This window comes from Mirounga leonina, unplaced genomic scaffold (assembly GCF_011800145.1).
Source record: "Mirounga leonina isolate KUSES-001 unplaced genomic scaffold, KU_Mleo_1.0 Mir_128, whole genome shotgun sequence".
Taxonomy (NCBI): domain Eukaryota; kingdom Metazoa; phylum Chordata; class Mammalia; order Carnivora; family Phocidae; genus Mirounga; species Mirounga leonina.
In genome coordinates this window covers 27,406,244-27,428,525 of record NW_023270320.1, presented here as the reverse complement: position 1 = coordinate 27,428,525, position 22,282 = coordinate 27,406,244, and the positions used below count along the sequence as shown (strand labels likewise).

At 38.4% G+C, this 22,282-nt stretch overlaps 1 protein-coding gene across 1 annotated transcript in view; it reads left to right on the top strand.

Annotated features, from left to right (window-relative positions):
- Nucleotides 1-22,282, top strand: part of TENM3 (teneurin transmembrane protein 3) — a 492,684-nt gene that overhangs the window by 430,338 nt on the left and 40,064 nt on the right. The window contains exons 16-20 of the mRNA XM_035004286.1: nt 437-698; nt 6,249-6,516; nt 7,827-7,970; nt 12,233-12,482; nt 13,327-13,347. Coding sequence (XP_034860177.1) covers nt 437-698; nt 6,249-6,516; nt 7,827-7,970; nt 12,233-12,482; nt 13,327-13,347 — 945 coding nt within the window. The remainder of the gene's footprint in view (nt 1-436; nt 699-6,248; nt 6,517-7,826; nt 7,971-12,232; nt 12,483-13,326; nt 13,348-22,282) is intronic.

The following is a 22,282-nucleotide window of genomic DNA, read 5'->3' as shown; positions in this document are numbered from 1 at the left end:
TGCATGTGGCAGAGACTTAAAGTCACGTGCTCATGTGGTTCCTTAAAAGTTGATTTCATTTGCCAAGACATGATAACAGTGTTGTGGTTTCATAGGAGAATTTTCTTTGTTTTAGAAGATTCGTGTTGAAATATTTAGGAGTGACATTCCGTAACACCTACAACTTAAGCTTAGATGGTTCTGAAAAAAATAAGTAGATGGGTAGATAGATAAAGCAAATTTGGGAAGATGTTAATAAGTTGGTGAATCTAAGTAAAAGGTATCTAGGTGTTCATTGAATGGTTATTTTAATATCCCTATAGATTTGAAACTCTGTCATATACAAGTTGGGAGAAAAGTTGGTTTTTTTTGTAAAGCATATTTATTTAAGGAGCTGAGTGTTGTTGGAAGCTGTATGGGATCCAGATAATTCACTAAGTAATCTTGTTTTTCTTAGGTTTGATTTGGTGGCAAATGGCGGGGCGTCTCTTACTTTGGTATTTGAACGCTCCCCATTCCTCACTCAGTATCATACCGTGTGGATTCCGTGGAATGTCTTTTATGTGATGGATACCCTCGTCATGAAGAAGGAAGAGAATGACATTCCCAGCTGTGATCTGAGTGGATTTGTGAGGCCAAATCCCATCATCGTGTCTTCTCCTTTATCTACCTTTTTCAGATCTTCTCCTGAAGACAGCCCCATTATTCCCGAAACACAGGTAGAATGTTCTGGCAGGCAGTACTTTTAAGGGACCTGTTTTCAGATCATGTGGTTTCCAAAGAATCTTTAAAACGGATTGCAGAATTCCAGTGCTATCCCAAATAATTCTATAGATGGAAACACAGAATGTGGGGTGTGTATGTGTGCGCGCACATGCGCAAGAATAGGTCATACTGTGGTAGGATTATTTAAGAAATAATCTAGTTATTTCTTAAAGATCTATTCAAAATACTTTTTTGTTCAGGCTATACTATATCTGTATTTATTTATTAGTTGTAGCCAAATGGAAAAACAGCTTAAACTCAACAGCTAATAATGTCTTTGTTCATGTAGTCATTCACTAGAGAAAGGTTTTGATACCTATATGCTCCTGACCTCCTGACTCATGTGGTAACAAGTGCTATTATATTGGTCATTACTCTCAATGACTTACTGTTTAGTTATACTTATAAGTAAAAAGTGTTTCAGAAAAGATGATTTTTAGCAGCAAATGTTCATTAATTTTCTCAAGATATTTTTATCTAAAAAACTTGGTATTATGTCTTAAGTTCTGATAATTTATGATAAATCCTGTTCTCCTCAGGGGGGGAAAAACTATATAATTTTTCTAAAAATAGCCATACTTTCACTATTCCTTTTATCTACTGAAATATCTGGAGGTTGTTTTCCTTCCTCTTTATTTCCAATTAGAAATAACTTTGAGAAAAAAAAAAAGAAAGAAAGAACTTTGACGTCTTAAAGATAGGACATTAGGTACAATAATAATAGGCTTTATACATAAATAGCTAAGTAAAACTATGAGCTCTTTATTTTTTTAAAGATTTTTTTATTTATTTATGAGAGAGAGAGAGAGAGAGCAGGGGGAGGGGCAGAAGGAGAGCGAGAATCGTAAGCAGACTCCCTGCTGAGCACAGAGCTGGACACAGGGCTCCATCCCACGACCCCGAGATCATGATGTGAGCTGAAATCAAGAGTAGGTCGCTTCACCAACTGAGCCACCCAGGCACCCCAAAAATATGCAGTCTTTAAAATACAGCAGCACATAGCAGCTTTGTCCCATTCACTCTTCAAATATTTATTTGATATCAGGCACTGTTAGAATTGAGCGAAGCAGTAAGCCAATCAGATGAAGTACCTGCTCTCAAGGCGCTTCCCAGCTAATGGGGAGAGAGACAACAAATGTATAAATATATGTCAGCTTGTGAATACGACTTATTTTTCAAAGATAAAACAGGGTCAGTTGACGGAGGTACAGTTTTGTAAAGTGTGGTCCAGAAAGATCTCTTCGATAGGTTGATGTTTCAACAGAAACTTTAAGAAAGTGAAAGAATAAATCCAAAAATAGAAGGGTATTCCAGTAAGCACTAGGAGCAAGTTCAGAAGCTCCGAGGGAAGAGCATGCTTGGCTTGTTCACAGAATGGCACAGAGGCCAGCAGGTGGCTTGAGTGAAGGGGTGATAAACCACAACTCATTGAAGACCGTGGCCTTCTTCTTTTCTTTAAGATTTAATTTATTTATTTGAGAGAAAGAGAATGGGGTGGAGGGGGCGAAGGAGTGGGAGAGAATCTCAGGCAGAGATTCTCACTCCAAGCTGAGTGTGGAGCCCGATCTTGATTGGGCTTGATCCCACAACCCCGAGATCATGACCTGAGCCGAAACCAAGAGTTGGACGCTTAACTGACTGAGCCACCCAGGCGCCCCTACTGGTTTCCTTCTTAAAAGGATCACTGTAGTTGCCACACTAAGAATATTTCCATATTGGGCAAAGGTTGAAACAAGGAGACCAGGTAGGAGACAATCTCAGTAATAGGAGAAATAGTGGTGGCTTGGGCAAAGGGAGTTGGGGAGGAAGGGGTAAGAAGTGGATGTGTAAGAGTGGAGTCCAGGGCAGAGGTTGGAAGTCAAACGGAAACTTGGGGGTCATCAGTGATACAGATAAATATAAAGCGTAGGATGAGATCCCCTAGGGAGGGAGTGCAGACGGAGAACAAGGCCTAGGATAACAGGTAAGAACTGTCACAGGCAAATACAATGCACAAGAGACACCTCAGTGATTTACTGCGTAACAGTCAAGCCAGCTTTGAGCTGAAGCTTTTGGAAAGTCATTGTAACCTTGTGCAATGTAGTACTTCCTCCCCAGGGGCCATCTTGCAGTAACTCTGAGCTTCTTAGCCACTCCTTAAATAGATTTAATCTTGAGGCTGTGTCTTTGTGTGTGTAGGTAGCAAATTGTTAGCAAACTGAGTCATTGTAGTCAACAGTTGCAGGAATACATGAAGGGTTTGTTTTTGTTTTTGTTTTTTCCATTCCATCAAACAGTCTGCAAACATTTAGTAGAAATTTACTGAGAACCGATTATGTATGAGGTACTCTACTAGGATAAAAAGAATAATAAGACATGGATTCCCACCATTCTAAATGTGATCAAGATTTGAAGGAAGAACTCTGAAAGTTCAAAAGAGTGGTCTATTCCTAAGGAAGCCAAAAAAAAGCATCACTGAGGAGGTTGGCCTTCGAAGTGGGGAAAGGATATTCCAGAGCAACCACAGGGTGGTAAAAACAAATGATGTCGTATTAAAACTGATGAAGTACGTAAATGTAGGGCATATAAGAGGAAATGTTGGGGCTAGATTATGAGTGGCCCCAAAATACCATACAAGAGACCTTGAATTCTTTTTTTTTTAAAAGATTTTATTTATTTATTTGAGACAGAGAGAATGAGAGACAGAGAGCATGAGAGGGGGGAGGGTCAGAGGGAGAAGCAGACTCCCCGCTGAGCAGGGAGCCCGATGCGGGACTCGATCCCGGGACTCCAGGATCATGACCTGAGCCGAAGGCAGTCGCTTAACCGACTGAGCCACCCAGGCGCCCAAGAGACCTTGAATTCTTTAGGCAATATGGAACCAGGGGGCCAATGGCGTCTTTTCAGATTTCTGTAAAGCTAACTCGAGGCAAAATGTGTAATTGATAGAAGAAGACAGGTAAATCAGTGAACTGACTAGTGTTCACTATATTTCTATACATATCCAGCACTGAGATGGGGAGGGCCCAACACTCACAATGGTGATGGAGGTGGAGAAGAGAGAACAGATTAGACCTAGATTTGGAAGGTAGAATTGACGGGATATAGTTTCTGGGTTTTTTTAATGGTGATATGTGATTTTATTATAAAATAAAATATTTATTAATTTATTATTAAACAAAACAATAACAAAATTAAAGTAAGTCTTTTATTACATATTTTTATTTTAATTGTAGTTTCTAACTGAATGTTTAATGGGGTGAAGAATGGGGCTTACAGATCACATAGCTGGCAAAAAATAGACTTGATGGTTTATTTTTCCACTCTGGCTGGATGTCCTTTTCCCACTAATGCAAAAATAACATGGTCACGTCAAATTACATAGGAGAAACACATGTTTTAATAAACTAAACTCAGATATTTGTTCCATGGAAGTAGGTTAATGATGACAAAGACAATAATCCATTATTAAAATTGGGAATAACATATGATATTTTGAATTAGAGAAGCAGTTCTTCCCAGATCACAGGAAATATATATTTAATTAATGGAAGACTGCCTTACATATAGAAAACCTATCAGATTTATGAGAAATTATTTTGAAAATAAATTATGAGGAAACAAATTATATGCCTTAGGGTTCAATCACTTACATTTTCAGAGAGCCATTCAAGAGTCACAGAATCCATTTTTCAAGCCAACCCACTGATACTTCACCCCAGTGATGGCAGAACAAGGAGTCCTATTTAGATTATTCACCCTGTAGCCTACAGCCACACAAAAGTGCTGTCAATCTTAAATGTAATGTTCTCCGTGAGTCGAACAGAGCTCTGGAAAGTTTCTGTATGGCCATAAACTATTTTGCTTCAGATAGTCTGCAGCTGAAGTCAGTGCGCATGTTCGGTAAGGAAACCCCCACTGTGCTGAATAGGAGCTATGAGAGCAGAGCAGTGCCTTCTTGGTCCACGGTACCGCATCCCATTGCTCTTGATGCCAGCTCTGGTCCCCGATCACCATGGAGGTTTACTCAGCCCATCCTTTAAAGGTGCTGCTCACTTATACTCACACTGACCGCTACAAATACGCATCAATCCCAACTGTTCTGTGCAAGAGGAGCTGGATCCTACTGACCACTGGGTTGCTATGTTAAGATTTTTCTAACACAGTCTGAATAATGAATCTCGATAAGCCAATATGAGGAAATCTTGGAGAATGTTATTTAATTCTTAGTGGACAAAATGGTGACTTCCTGGTGCAGATTCTTGAGCCTAGATGGCCTTGCACTTCACGATATATGTATTGCAGTAAGCCTCTGGAGAGCTACCATTGTTGACCAAACTAATAGGAGCTTAGCAGTAGTTCTTAGCATCTGCGCTGTCTAGAAAGATGTTATACGCTACATAAAATCTAGTTTTCAAAATAATTAAATAATGTTTTGGCGTAATATACTTTGGTATATGTCAGCATAAATTTGTTGATGTTCACTGAGCCAGTCACATTGATAGATAAATTGTGGGGTTAAGAATATGATTTTTTAGGGGCGCCTGGGTGGCTCAGTCGTTAAGCGTCTGCCTTCGGCTCAGGTCATGATCCCGGGGTCCTGGGATCGAGCCCCGCATTGGGCTCCCTGCTCCGCGGGAAGCCTGCTTCTCCCTCTCCCACTCCCCCTGCTTGTGTTCCCTCTCTCGCTGTGTCTCTCTCTGTCAAATAAATAAAATATTTTTAAAAAAAAAGAATATGATTTTTTAAAATCTATAAAGGAGATCGTTCTTAGGCAGGGAATTGTATTAACTTTCCACAGTCCAGTTTCAACTCAGAAAGTGTACATTGAGGGTCTTGCGTGTGCATTCAATAACACATTAGTTGCTCTCTCAGGGAGAATTTATGCAGCTCTCAAATATTAGTCCATCCACCATCATATCAAAAATCAGTGGTGAGTCCTCGCTCAGCATTTAACTAATTATGAGAACATGCTGTTGTTCTCTTACCTTTCCACATGGATATAGAATTCAGTACAGTTTAACTCAAACGAATTGGTCTTTTCTGTTACCACTCCTGTCTTTCTAGGCTGTGACCAGTCAGCTGCCAAGGCCATAGACGCAGGATTAATCCCTAAATGAGCCAGCTGGCACAGGCCAGATCTTTGGCCCATACCATATCCCTGCTCTGAGCTAACCATCTTACAGATGTCGGCTCTGATTCTCCAGGGTGACGGGGGTGAAGGATGGGTTGGTGAGAATCCGCTGTGACCACGAGCTAACAAGTCAGTGCGTGTCAGTGCTGTGTCCTGTATGAGAAGTAGCACCTACTCCGAATGAGTGACAGGATGCTTTCAGCAGGAGGAAAATTGGGCTGGCGGCAGAGTTACTTTTAATTATCGAATAAAGTAACAGCTCAGATGTGTATTTGTGAAAAGTGACTCTTTGGTGTCTTATTTTAGTTGCTCTCCTCGCTTCTTTTAGATCGGCTTTACCTAATAGTTACCTGTGATCCCAGTTTGAAGCTTCTGCTTTGTGCAAACCTAGGTACTCCATGAAGAAACGACAATTCCAGGAACAGATTTGAAACTTTCCTACTTGAGCTCCAGAGCGGCAGGATATAAGTCAGTTCTCAAGATCACCATGACGCAGTCCGTCATACCATTTAATTTAATGAAGGTTCACCTTATGGTGGCTGTGGTAGGAAGACTCTTTCAGAAGTGGTTTCCCGCCTCGCCAAACCTGGCCTATACTTTTATATGGGATAAAACAGATGCCTATAATCAAAAGGTCTATGGTCTATCGGAAGCTGTTGGTAAGTTCCATATCGATATATTCTGTGTCAAAAACTATCACGAAGTTGATTGTCACCCATGGACATCAAAGGATAAACAAATTGGAAGACAATTAAGATTATCCTTGGGGAGTTATGAGCTGGTTGACTGAGACCTACCATGGGAAAATGGAATGTATTCCGTATGATGAGGAGAGAGTATCCCTTCTTTTCTGGCTGGAATTCTATCTTCGAAAATGTTCTGAATGAGATTCCAAGCTGTCCTATCCTTTCCTTCATGTTCTTTTTCCTTACTGTTCTCCTTCCCTTTTTCACTTTTTGTTTCTTTCTAACTTGATCTCCTTAGCTTTCCTTATCCTTTTTTTATGTTTTCTGTATCTAACTATTAGGGTAGTTTCAACTCAAAATGATATTTAAAAGGATATAGACAATATTTGTGCCCCAAAATTATTTCAGCTCTTTTGACCAGGAGTCAGTTCGGTGGAATGACATTCTTAAAACATCAGTTAAGCCCATTGTTTCACTGAATGATGGGACAATGCAATCAAAGATTGGTATGTTGAGATATATATGGTATAGCTTCATGCTCAGGCTGAGGACAGCCAAAACTAATGGATGCTTTTTGTTCTATTAGTTTTTACCTGAGAATATCATAGATATTTCATTCTGAAGTTAATATATAACTTGGGCTTGAATTAGTTCACATCAATCAGATAATTGCCACTTCTCCCTTCACTTTGTTCTAAATTTTAAAACCCATGCTTCATTATAACTCTGAAGCTTTTTATTGGTGATTTGTTCACACTAATTTACTGCTAGTGTTATCGTTCAGTCCTGATAGTAACATGTGAATATAATGTTATAATCAGGCTATCTTCTCTGCTGTATTGAACCTTACTTATCATAAACATTTTGCACAACTTTTAATACTCTTGGAAACTAGACAGCTCTAATTACTCAGATAGCAAATACTATTTTTAGTTGTTACCATCTGATCACCCCCTGGGGCTGATTTATCTTATCTAATTACTTAACCAGGTGCCCAATCTGGTCTTCATTTTGTGCTGTGAAACCCTTGTGAAAAAGTGACGTGGGGGGAGAACAATACTAGTTTCCTATCAAATCAATAGAAAAATAATATTTGAAGATCATTTCTTAGAAAAACACCTTTTATGTGGTCAGATCTTCTCATATAAAAATAATTTCTACACATAAATGAGTGGAAATAGAGTCTTAGAACACAATTGTAGAAAAAAACAGTTTTATCAAAATAATAAATTGCATTTCTGCCTGTAATTGAGAAGATGTACTGTGATTTCTCTTGATTCCAGTGTCGGTTGGATACGAATACGAGTCATGTCTGGACCTGACTCTGTGGGAAAAGAGGACCGCCATTTTGCAAGGTTATGAATTAGACGCTTCCAACATGGGTGGTTGGACATTGGATAAACATCATGTGTTGGATGTTCAGAACGGTAAGATCTTATTCATAGTTAATATCACTTACCTTGATTAGATTATGGCAACATTTTATCCTATGCATGCTGTAGGATTAAAATTTAGTAGAAAAAATAAAGGGATATTTTTAAAGACTGTACATGTCTGAAGTGGGAACTACCTGATATTCTTCTTATGGACTTTGAATCATTCATAAATTCATCACCAGAATAATTCTCCCACTTGAATGTAAGTGACTTTGGTGCTGCACTGAAGGTACTCTGTGTGCTGGTCTTCACGACAGATTCATCTAGAAGCATCTAGTTCTATAGTAAGCCCATGAGTCGATCCAGAGTGCTTTACGAAGGTTTACCAAAAATGGAGGGAGGGGGACTTTTTTAAGTAAAGAAAAAAAATCCGTGTGACTTTACCAAAATATTTCTGATAGATCTTAATTCTTAAGCAATTAGCCTATTCTGAGCATGTAGTTTTTTTTCAGTTCTTAGATTGTATGTGAGAAAAAAATAGTTCTCCCGCTCAAATTGGGTTCCATATACTCTTATTTAACTTCGTAATTCTTAGGAAAAAATAAAGGAATAATCTGAGAAGAAAGCGAGGATTGAGAGTTATTACTTATAATAAACCTTATATTATAAAGGAATATGCTCTGAAAACACATATTTCAGGTATCACAAAAGACATAAATTATTTTACAAAACTTGACCAGCTTAATCTCATAAAGGATATTATTTATATTAAACAAACTCTGTTGTCCCTACTGTGTGTCTGACATTTTTGCCCACATGCTGGCTACACCTCAGATAATTTACAGGTACTTTTCTAGAAAAGCGGAACCTTACGGTGACTTCCTCTAACCCCCTATCCTAAACCATATCATGCTGGTAACTCTCTACTCTCCCTTTCCAAATAGCCAAAGGAGATTTCACAGTCGTGGCAAATCATCTAGCTTTGACTTCGCAAAGGTTTTTGGAAGGTTCAGAATTTTGAACTGAGCATGTAATACAACTAAATGTTTATGAGTAATGGTCACTTTTTCAGATTAATGTTACTTTGATATTTGTTATTTTTACTTAAAAAAATTTATTGTGGAAGCTGGAAAAGGTGCATTTTCAACTTACAAATGTAATAAATCCACAGTAGTGTCCAAGCCAGTGCTCGAGAATGCTGGTGTCTTACCTCTAGAAGAAAATAGTACTCAGCCAATCAATAGAGGAAAAACAAAATGGAAAAACCCTCCACCCCTTTCCTACCTTACAGCAGTGCTGAGCTCTACCCCCGGTCCAGCTGTGTCCTGGACATCAGGTTGCCATTCAGTGAGCATGCCAGAAGGTTGCTCCGTATGTTATCCCTAATCATCAGCAGTGCCTGAAGCCGTGGTATTTCAGTCTGTCATGTCAGCAACACCAGGCGTAGTCGTGGGCTTTCAAAATGCAAAGCCATGTGCCAAATGTGCCCCTCCCTGGCTGCTCTTGATTAAATGGTGTGAAATTATATTTCACACAGTTTGACATATTGCTGGATTCCTTCGGAAGCTCTTGATAAACAAAACCAGGGGAACCTCTCTAGAAGCATTTTAGTTATCGTGGGCATATAGGGTCAAGTTCGTAGCCCCAGGATTTCACCAGGAGATTATGAACTGGTAAGGATTCGACAAGCAGAGAGCTCCAGGAAGGCCCATGCCATAAACCCACATCATAATAGTGTTGAATTACACTGTAACAGTACCCAAAACTGAGTACAGAATTCAGGTGCATTTGAGAAACATGTAGGTATTCTGTGTATGTATATGTAATAGAAATACGCACACACACTGTCTACCAGAATAATATATAGTCTGCTTTTATTAAAATACCAGGTCAGCCGTAGAAACTGGGCTACCCCAAATTCTGTCCTCCAAAAAGTGCTGTAAATTATAAACTCTATGTTGTTTTAAAATGTGAGGTGACCTAATTCACGGGATAAACTGATTGTGATTTCAATTTTTACCCAAGAACCGCTTGACAAGTAGCAGCTTCTCAAAGTGACACGTGTCTAATTGAATAAACAAAGTGATTTGTAATCGTGACAAGGTGGATGAGCTGTGAAATGTATTAAAGAGGAAGAGAAGGCCAAAATGGAGACAGTGACAGGTGTTTGCAGGCCTGGGACGTGGAAATAAATATTCTAATGTTCATCTTTGTCTTCTGTCACAATAGAGGAGAATCATGAAGGACCAATCCCTTAAAAGAATGGCTGAATAAATCAGGCTGAGCAGAGCAGTAGGTTGGCTTGTAGGGTTGGCTCTTACAGGAAAATATAGTTCCGTAATTGTCAAATAACATAAGCACAGAAAGAAGGATCTTAGGTATCATTAATGTATTCTTGGAATATTCAAGGCAAAAGGCTTTTCACGTGTTACGATCCAGCCTTATTTGGCTTATTTTTCCTTAAATTTGAATAAACCTGTTTTATCTCCCCTGGTTTCTTTATGTAAATTTTCTGTGATTATTACATCACTTGAAAAGCATTTAAAAAGTAATCCATAGGGGGCGCCTGGGTGGCTCAGATGGTTAAGCGTCTGCCTTCGGCTCAGGTCATGATCCCAGGGTCCTGGGATCGAGCCCCGCATTGGGCTCCCAGCTGGGCGGGGAGTCTGCTTCTCCCTCTCCCTCTGCCTCTCTCCTTGCTTGTGCTCTCTCTGTCTCTCTCTCTCTGATAAATAAATAAAATCTTAAAAAAAAAAACTATTTAAAAAGTAATCCATAGAATCCACCTAAAAATGTGGTGCCCTGTAAGAGAACATAATCATTCTGATCTCTTCTTCACCTTAAAATTATCCCAAAGTGGGAGGAAAAAAACACGTTCTTGGGTTTCCTGTTTGTACTTTCATGGATTGATTCTTTTAACAGTATAGCTGCTAAAAAGTATAAGCATTGGCTTGAAGAACTGCTTTGAAATAGAGAACATTCAATAAATATATAATACGTACAACTCCAAAGTCCAAGGAGCAGATGGTTTATACAGATAATCGCCCTGTGCAAAGTGTCATGAAATATGTATGGTATAGTAAACAGCTGACCAGCCAAAATGAAACCATTGATCTGCCGTCTATACAATAATGGCAAATGAATAAAATTAGAATCGCAACTCAAATCTAGTTTCTAACTATGAGAATGTTTAATACTCATTTGGGATTTTTTTTCCCCTCAGATTTTCATTGAGGACCCAGTGGAGCAGACTGGCATTGTGTCTTAAAATGATTGGCACTTTCATGCCATAAAGCAGAATTCTCCTTAAATAATAAGTTGCCCTTCCATAACAGTTTTGTTATGTTTGGAATTTTGAATAACTGCATGTGTATGCATCCTCATGTCAGATAAGAGTCTAAGCAAGAAGAATGTTCTTTGACAGCATAGTAGTATAGAGGGGGGTTGATATGTATTTTCCTAACTTTATTTTCCACAAAGTATTTTTAACCTTTTCCAAATCAGTGATAGACTTATAAGGAAGAAATTCATATTTGTGGTGCACATTTTTACTGATTGGATTAATATATAATATTATAACATCATTTTGCAATTAGGCAAACTTGTTATTCCCTGAATAATATAACAAGTTCCCTGAGAACATGTAGAGCATGGTTCTCAAACTTGGTTGGACATTAGGGTCGTTGGGAGGTTTGGGAATTTTTTAAAAGATTTTGTTTATTTATTTGACAGAGAGAGAGAGAGCGCAAGTGGGAGGAGGGGCAGAGGGCAAGGGAGAAGCAGGCTCCCCACTGAGCAGGGAGCCTGACGTGGGACTTGATCCCAGGATTCTGGGATCATGACCTGAGCCGAAGGCAGACCCTTAACTGACTGAGCCACCCAGGCGCCCTATCTGGAGGGTTTTTTAAAAGGCTGCCCCCAGACCAATTAAATCAGACTCTCTCAGGATGAGATCCAAGCATTGGTATCTTTTACAGTTCCCCGGTCATTCCGATGTGTAGCCAAGTTTGAGAATTGTCAATGTTGACAATTTGGGCTTTTAATTTTTCTGGTTAGTCCTTTGTTTCTTTCACCAACCCTCCCTTACATTCATAACAGACAGCATTTTTCGTATATATCCTTTATATTTTGCCAAATATTTTGCACCAGGTAAATGAATAGAGTTCTTGTTCTTTCCAAGAGAACTTGAAATAGTGTTCCCAGGCTATACCTACAAAGCACTGAATTATAGTTACATCTAGAGTGAACGTGTTTACTTTTCATCTTTCTACTTTTTATCACAAGAAAATTCTTACGCATTTTATGTCTTCTAGGTATACTGTACAAGGGAAACGGGGAAAACCAGTTCATCTCCCAACAGCCTCCAGTTGTCAGTAGCATCATGGGAAATGGCCGAAGGCGCAGCATCTCATGCCCAAGTTGCAATGGTCAGGCCGATGGTAATAAACTTTTGGCCCCAGTTGCATTAGCTTGCGGGATCGATGGCAGTCTATATGTAGGGGATTTCAACTATGTTCGGCGAATATTCCCTTCTGGAAACGTAACAAGTGTTTTAGAACTAAGGTATGTCTTTCCTTAATTTGGATTTGGTTTGTTTTGTTTTGTTTTTTAAGATTTTATTTTTAAGTAATCTCCGCACCCAACATGGGGCTCGAACTTATAACCCTGAGATCAAGAGTTGCATACTCTACCAACTGAGCCAGACAGGCACCCCCTTAATTTGGGATTTTTACCAAAGCTAAGCATGCCTTTATAAGAAAAAGTGTTTAGTCTAATGGACCAATTTATTTATTTAAGTATATCTTCCCAGTGTTTAAAATGTGCCCTGAAAAGAAGTTAGATTCTTGGTTAAAGTTGGGAAAAGCACAATACATATATACTGTGCCATAAATGTATAAAAGAGTATAAAGTCATCCAACATATAAAATATCTCACTGATTTCAGAGCATTTTCTGTGCTTCAGTAGGATAGAATTATGATTTTTAAATCCCTTTAGTTGTTCTTTAGAATAACTTCTTGATACAGGTTGTTACCTTTTATTTCACATTGGTTGAAATTAAGAGAGAAAATATTTCCCTACAGTATCGGGACATAATAGTAAGGCTATAATTTTTCCATAGCATATTGGATCTTCAAGTTGGGTTAACCCTTTAGCCATAATACCAGTAGTTAAAGTAACAAATTGTTGCTTTGCTTTTGTTCCTTTAAGTGTGATTATTAAATCATCCTATTCTGTAAATTATTTGATAAGCCTTGGCCTACAAAATTCATTTCCACTATTATTTCTGCTTAAGTTGGCAATTTTCCATTCAAATAATTAAAATCTCAGTATGCAACTCATTGTATTTTAGAAACTTTTTCTAACTGTGCTTTTTTTTCCCCACCTATTTTATCTGCTTCCACCAAGAAATAAAGATTTTAGACATAGGTAAGCATCTTACTGAAAGGTTACTGTATATTTTCAAATGTCCTTTTTACATTTTGATGTGACTCTCTGACATTGTTTTCTAAGAACATTTCATCATGAGAGAGGAAACTCAGTATCACAGAATATCTAAGGAATTAAAACTGCTTATATGAACCATTATTATGTGGCATATTACAAATTATATTATGCAATATAATCTGAAAAGCTATTTTCAAGTTGGTTAATAAAATAAATTTTGTCACAAAAAAATACTATAATGAACATGTCCATAGAACAAAAAATATTTCTAAACTTCAGTTACTGGCTCACATAATCTAAGCCATATTGAACAGAACCAAATTTGAAGCCGAGTAGGAGAGTTGAGGACACATTTAATTTGACCAATAATCAGGGCAGATCCTGGCTTATTCAATTGGGGGATTCTGTTTAAGAAAAAGAAGCTAAAAAATATTTTACTTTGGCAAGTTTTTAAAAACCTAAGATCACGTGATCATGTTCCCCAGGACCTTGCTGGGCTTGCAAGGAACCATACAAAGGAACCCAAATGCTTTGGCTTTGTTAACTTCCTGCTGTCGTTTATATTTTCCCAAGTTGAGAGAGTTACTAGATTTGAGTACTACTTTTAAGAAGTCATGTTTTCATGGACAATATTATGAAAGAAAATACTTTCTTCAAAGCTAAGGATGAACAGTTGAAGCAAATATGTAGGCTCAGAAGTTTTTTAGATTCTATTTGCGATGTATACTTAGCTAGCGAAGGTATAGTAAAAGCTTGTTACGGACACTTTTGACTGAAAAACTTTCCCCAGGGCAACAAAAAAGAAATTTAAAAAAAAAAAAAAAAAAAAATATATATATATATATTTTTTTTTTTTAAAGTAAAGCTCACCAAAAAAGCTAGACATATTGGACCTGCTGGATCTAGTTTGGCCAGTAAAGTATCTAATGAAATGATATCAGATGGAAAAATTAGCAATAGTTTATGTGACATCCTTAAGATGAATACATCAACATTGCCCACTGGAACTGTGTTGTAGAGATGGACAACTAGGAAATAAGAGACAAAGTTCCACCAGAAGATGAGTAACTGTTGCATATCAGTATGACCAGGCATGGCCCCATGACCCTTCCCTGAGATCCCCTATTGATCTTGTGCTCTCAGCTAATAGCTCCGTCACATGCTAAGATTAACACTAAATTTCTCCAGACTGCTGAGCACGCAGAGCTCTGCTATTAGAATCCATGGCAGAGGGCGCCTGGGTGGCTCAGATGGTTAAGCGTCTGCCTTCAGCTCAGGTCATGATCCCAGGATCCTGGGATCGAGTCCCGCATCGGGCTCTCTGCTCCTTGGGAGCCTGCTTCTCCCTCTGCCTCTCTCTCTCTCTGTCTCTCATGAATAAATAAATAAAATCTTAAAAAAAAAAAAAAGAATCCATGGCAGAATATCAGAAGTTTTCTGGCCTCACCTTCTTGGTAACTGTGGAGGAAAGAGAAAAGACAGACACATGTGTCCACCAACTAAATGTGAAAATGCTGGAGGCAATAGATAAAGAACTATCAAAGCAGCTCCCTTTGAACCAACCAGCCTATTACATGCCAGGCTCGGTGCCAGATATTTTATACACGTTACTGCAGATCCACACAGCAGTCCTTCAGGATTACAGATGAGGTCATTGAGGCGCAAGGAAGCCTTGGGGAAGCCCTTTCTTCCCCAAGACACATAACTAAGAAATGGGGAGCAGGGATTTGAACCACTCTAAAAAGTATGTTCATTGCACTATACCACATAGCCAGTTTTTATGTATCTTTTTTTTTTTTAAGATTTATTTACTTGACAGAGATGGAGAGCACAAGCAGGGGGAGCAGGAGAGGGAGAAGCAGACTCCCTGCTGAGGACTCGATCCCAGGACCCCGGGATCATGACCCGAGCAGAAGGCAGATGCTCAACTGACTGACCCCCCCAGGCGCCGCAGTTTTTATGTATCTAAATGGCTAGGTTTCTGTGGGATAATTCCCTGGGTATACACAAAGCTAAATTTATTTCACAGTCATTTGACAAATTACTTAGAGCTATAATCTCTCTCTCTGGGAAAAAAAAAAAACACATTGATTAGAGGTTAGAGCTCCATTATTATTAACAATACTTTCTAATATGAGCTCATTATGTAGTAGCTCATGCTGTCTGGCAGTGATACTCACTGTAATCCCTCTCTCATGATCCTCCTTAACCTTTCCCCCCTGTACGTTATCCTGGCTAAATGTGAGCTCCTGCATTTCCCTTATGCTCCATGCATGTAAAATACACTGTTTGGGTTTTATATTGCTATTCATCCTTGTTAAATTGATGTTGACTGATCACTTCCCATGTACTGGGCACTTTTGACAAATACTAATATAAGAAAATCCATGCTCTCAGAACTCACAGTCTAGTAGGGGAGACAAGATATATAAGTAACAGACCAAGTAAGATGATCAGTATTCTTTGGCACTTTACTGTATCCACGGCTTATACTGTGAGAGTAATTCTATGGAGGAAAAGATTACTGGGGTTAGGGGTGTGGTAATGGAAAGTTCTCTGGAAGGTTGATGTTTGACCTAGGTCTAAAAATGAAGTCTGCTTAAACAGAACAACAGGAAGAAAGGCAGGGGGTGGAAGAGAGTCATGAAGAAAGAATACAGAACAAGGGAAGTTACTGGGGTTTGTGAAAGACAGGAGCAAGACATGTTCTGGGAGGAATCAGATTTACCTGGTTGGAGCAGGGGACCCGTGTGGGAAATAGTGAGAGATACAGGTAAAAAGTCAGGGTAGCGTCAGATTGCTTAGGGCCTTGAGTGCTGTAAGGAATTGCTCTTCCGTCCTGTAGGACAACAGAGACAGTGGACAACATTTTTCTGACCTTGAACAAGAAGGCGGCATACTCAAAAAGGCCCTTGAGGAAGATGAATCTGATTATCAGTGTTCAGGATGACTTGAGGGTCATTTAGAAAGCTGTTGGCTGAAACCATGAGATGCTAGGTACCTAAATGAGTATGGCTAGCAATGAAGAAAATCCACCCATAAAATAAAGGAAGGCAGAAAATGAACACACTGTATAAGGGTGATAAGGAAGAGAAAGATGTAGAAAAGAGATGACAAAAATAGGGATTCCGTTTGCTCAATAACTAATTAATCAAAACTGACTTCATAAAAGCAAAATATGTCAACTCACTGGAGCTTCTCTATTTAGCTTAAAAAATAAAATTATTTTCATATGTTTCTTCCTATTTGCCTATGCTGTCTTCCTTGTCTTAGCTATCCTGCTGGCTCTTACCTTATCCCCACTGTGCTGGCTAGCACCAAAGTCATGAAGGGCTTAGGAACAAATGATTGGAGGAAAAAGAAATTGAAAAATGTGTCTAAATTACAAAAATGGACAGTGTAGTCAGTTGATTAATGCTTAAGTAATATATAAAAATGCGTGATTCTGGTCCTTTACTATGTTTCGTATACTATTAACAGTCTCATTAATTGGACTGATGGGGGACATAATTAATGAAAATATATTAAATAACAAAATAAATATAAAAACACATAGTCTTCTTATTTTAGAATTCAGAGTATTCTGTCATACCAAATTTAATAAGTACTGCCAGGATATCATATCAAATAAAAGTCTCTAGCTATACTTGAATGAATGGATATAAATATTAATCAATCAACATATTAAACTTTTTCATAAAGGGAAGCTTCTGAAATCCTTAAAATTTAACATTCTCTTAGCTATGCTAAACATTTCTCCTTATGATGTCTATAGTATGAGTTTGCTAACAAACTCCTTTTGTAGGTAGTAAATTTTAGCTCATCTCTGTTCCAGTTCTCTAAAATTCCAAAATAAAGGAACTTAAATTAATTAACTAATACCAGCTAAGAGGCAATAAAACATGCAGGACCAAAAATCAACTTCGTGAATTTTATATTACCAATTACAAGATCAAAGAAAAAGTCAATCACAGGTCTGTGAACTGGAATCAATTAAAGTTATATCATACAAAATTATAAAAGCTTGATTCAGCACTTCTTATTGACTTATTATTTAAATATCAAACAGGCACAGAAATACCACATCCCAAAGCCCTGTTTGCAAGTATAAAAAGTTTTAGTCATCAGAAAAGAGGCATTTTATTGTTATCCACAAATATAATTCACTCTTTTCTGTCTTCTAAGGGCTATGGCACCATTTCCAATAAAAAGATGGAAGTGCTAATGAAATCTATGCTATAGCTTGTTCTTTGCAAATATTTCTCTAGTCTAAGAAGGTTGAATTATGACAGAATGAATAAGCACATCTAGTCTGTGTTTACTGCTGGATCTGTGTCCATGGAGAAGTTTCGCTTGGGAATCGTAATAATCTAGGCAGTGCAGGATGGATGCATCAAGGTGCAGGATATTAAAGGTTCTTGCTTTGATTTTGCTGCCCTTAGTCAAAAATCTTAATATTATCCTAAACCTCTCTGAAATGAAAATCTCAATCAATTGTACAAGAAGGCCATGGTGCTTCTCCTGGTGAACAGGGACTCCCACAAACCATCCATTTTGTTCAGCCACACTCAGTCACTGTAGCCTCACATTTTCCACATGAGACCTATTACTGACCTAAAAACTCACCACCCATTTGTACGAACACACCAGCCTTTCGAGGGCTTTGGCTTTTGGGAAGTCGGAGCACAAGGACTAGCTCAATCTGTCAGAAAGCTCTTGCTTACATCCGGTGTCCTTGAACCCCAGACCCATCCCATATATTGGTCAGAGCTTCTCTGCGTCCAGTCAACTGAAAGGTTCCAAACTCACCTTTTTTTTTCTTTTAGTGCTTTGGTACTGATCCCTCTTTTCATTTAGAAGGGGCTGGGCTCTAAGAAGCAGCTCTAATCTGCCATGCTAGGCTGCACTGCAGAGAATTCATCCAGTTCTCATTTCCTACCATTCCGTGGGGGAATACGTCCAGAGGTAAATTCTCTTCTCCAAGACTCTGTCCTCCTCCACATTTGTTATTCTGGACAATGGAGTTGTGTGCAAAATTAGAGCTTTCATTTGGCAGACATTTTTTAAAACCATTGACATATGTTGCTTGATTTAGACATCTCTGTGTCTTCAAAGAAGGAGATGCTTCAGGACAGGAAATGGCAAATGTAAGCACCACTTCGGACATTCTCTTATTACTATCCCACTGGAATAAAACTGACGTCAGTAAAGGCAAAGCTTATGACTCGAATGTTCGTTATTTTTGGACTCATGTCCTATAGCTCAAGCAGCCACTTCAAAAATCTGTTTTTTATTCTCAAAATGAGGCACATCATGAAAAATCATGTATAATTTTTTTAAAGATTTTATTTATTTATTTATTCGACAGAGAGAGAGAGAGAGAGAGAGGGAACACAAGCAGGGGGAGTGGGAGAGGGAGAAGCAGGCTTCCCGTGGAGCAGGGAGCCCGATGCGGGGCTCGATCCTAGGGCCCTGAGATCATGACCTGAGCCGAAGGCAGACGCTTAACGACTGAGCCACCCAGGCACCCCTAAAAATCATGTGTAATTTTTATATAATTCTTTTCTTTTAAGATTTTATTTATTTATTTGAGAGAGAACGCATGCAGGCAGAGGGAGAGGGAGAGAGAGAATCTCAAGCAGTCTCCCCGCTGAGTGCGGAGACTGATACGGGGCTCCATCATGACCTGAGCCAAAATCAAGAGTCAGATGATTAACCAACTGAGCCAACCAAGCACCCCTTTTTTTTATATCATCTTCATCAGGGTCCTGAAATTTTTATTCTCCTTTATTGTAAAGCCATGATTTATATAGTTAGAACGGCTCAGTATTAAAATTTTCCCTTATACGCTATTAAATAAAAAAGGCAAGGTGCAGAACAGCTTTTGTGCAAAATGTATTTATAGACATATGTGTATGTCTATAAATAGATACGTCTTTTAGGGTAGATGCTTTTTTTATCATGAAATATTGGAGATAAGGCGCAAGGGAGAGTCCTTTCACTTTTCATTTTGTACAGTTCTATATAGTTTATAAGTGGGTTAAATAGATGGGGAGATCATGATCTAAGTTTTGCTTTGTTTTTATACATCTTTGGACTGAAAAATTGAATTAGTATTCTTTATTTTTGAAACTATCTCCTAGAAGTTGCTTTTGAAGGATTTTTCTACAAATAGCCTTTTCAACAGATATTTTAGAAAAGATTTGTAAAGAGGGTGGAAAGGATTTCATGATTAAGTCCCCCTAACCCTGGGCTTGGATGTCATTTAAATGAATAATTCTGCATATTATCCTCTACTTGAAAAATTACTGAATATTCCCAGAGTACCCCAAACAAAGGTCTTTGTCCTTGAGCCAAACCATGTGTATTTGAAGACCAAGTCATATGGCTCTGAAAATTCAGAGGAACGATTGATGATCGTACTTCAACACTGAGAAACAAAAAGACCCTGGCCTGCTCTTCTGGAGTTGGTACCTTTACACCCTTTGTACATGTGAAAGCGAGAGAGACTTCTTGGTACTATTTTCTTAAAAGTACCTTGTGGCTTTATAAAGGTATTTCATACAAATACTAACTCCAACTGAGTTTACATTGGATTGCATTATTCATTTACCTTTATCATCATTACTCTAGAAACAATTCCAAGTGGATGTTTAAAGAAGGGTCTGCATTGTTTTAATAGTTTAGGATCTTATAGCATAACAGCAGGACCAAGGAAACAAATTTGAACGTATCCAAGTTTAGCTAGTTATTTTTTCCTTAGTAACATTTTCAGAAAGCTAGTCATACTTAAGGTCATTAACAATAATTATATTACACTCCTCTACTGTAGAGAGTTACAAGGCAAAAGACATGGAGCAGTGTGAGAGGGGCAGAACAAAGCAAATATTAAGAATAGCTAATGCTTATTGAGTGTGTATTATGTACAAGGCACTGTTGTAAGCATTTTCTCCGTATTAGCTCATCCTATGAAATGTGTACTATTGTTATTATCACTGTACAGATAAGGAATCTGAAGCACAGATAAGTTCAATAGGTTGCTCAAGTTCATACAGTTAGTGAGTGATGAAGCTGATTCACACCCCAGCAGTGTGGTCTAGGGGTCATGCTCATAGATACACAGCCGACAAGAAAATGAAGTGTGTGTGTGTGTGTTCTCATAACAGCTATCTAACTATTTATAATTAGTATATAATTGGGGAAATAGGAAAGACTAGAGAAGTCTCTCCAGTGTCACGTCTCTCAAAATAGACCCAGTTTGGATGAGTTGCAACCTTGTCACCAACTGTAGATCTGAAAGACCAGCTCTGTCCATACTAGGCTGTTTTTAGGGGGAAAATAACCTCTTAAAATTGCCCTGAAGGTTATATTGATATGTTGTAGCTTTTCACTTCGTTACAAAGTAATAAACTACCACATCAAGGAACACAATGTGTCTATGCATTTAAAATTTCAGGCATCTATTTAGAAAAGTGACATAATAACACTTAACATGGCAAGGTGATCATTCGGTAAAACCCAGTAGATCTGAAATGGTTTTACCTCAAATGACTTGTATCTCTTTGAGTCCTTTGCTTCGGTATTCACCCTTTTACACATATTTACCCACTCAAGACTTCTTGCTCAAAAATGTCTCATCACTAAAAGATATTGAAGAGTGGAAAGGAGACCCGAAACCTGAAGTTATTCAAGGCTTTGTGTGTCTCAGTGTTTCCATGTAAATACACATCATAGCCATAGGCCTTTTCAGAGTTCCAGAAGATTCCATGCAGATTCCACGTGTGGCCAGCTGTGTGCCTCACATTGGCACCAAGAACTTGCTATTTTAACAGCGGTCTCTCTCACAGGACCCATAAAGTACATGTATTCACCACTTAAGAGGAGGAGCATTAAGTAGTGAGAATTGTCTCGTTAGAACCTAATAGTAATGAGAAGACTCCTACAGCATTATTTAGAATCAACATTTTCATATAGTTCAATTTTTATTACATCTTTTAGATGTTCACAGATAAAATAAATGGAAACAAGAATAAAAGTGTGTGTGTGTGTGTGTGTGTGTAGAGAGAATGAGAGAAAAGTGAGTAAAGCAAGTTTATCATCAAGATAATGTGGAATCTGATGGATTCTTATCTGCTGACATCTTTATGGGGACACCAAATTGTTTTAACTCTTTTTGGAAATTTTTTTTCCAGAAGGCATTATTTGCACCATGTACAAAATTACACTAACCCTAAGAACGTGGTGTTGAGTATTTATCAGGAGATTAACTTTCTCATTCCAGCTAAGTGTCATAGTTTGTCCAGTCCTTGATGATGTTTACATTTGCATTCCTTGATATGTATAAAATTGAGGCACGGTATTTTGTGAAAAAAATGCCTACATCTCACCAAATTCATAGAAAGGTCTCAGAGCCGCTTAATTTACAATTTTAAAAGTAAAACTGATGGGTTTACCATTCTGGCTCACTGCATTGGGCCACCGACTGAGACGGCCTCCTGCACATGAGTAACCTCATTTTAGTATTTCACCCCCTAGCTCCAGACAAACGTCATAACTGCATCAGATCGCCTTTCTGGATGATGCTAGAGCACCCAGGACAGACACGATGCTACCTTTTGTCAGGTGCAAGTGTTCGTGTGATTTGGATTTGTAGCAAAACAGAATTCCTGTGATGATGTGTGAGTGGAATCATTTCTACTTCCCTGGAGTTGGACAGAGACACCCTCCCCCCGGAGTAAACTTCATGTCTGTCACTCAAGGGCAATTTATTAATGGCTTTTCATCAAACCAAAAGGATTTTAGAGAACTTGCTTCTCTCTTTGTTTTAGGCTAAAAGCATATTGCCTTCTAAAGGGGATTATTTTCAAGGTGGCTGTTTTAATAAATTTAATAAATTAAATCCTCCACCACAAGCAGG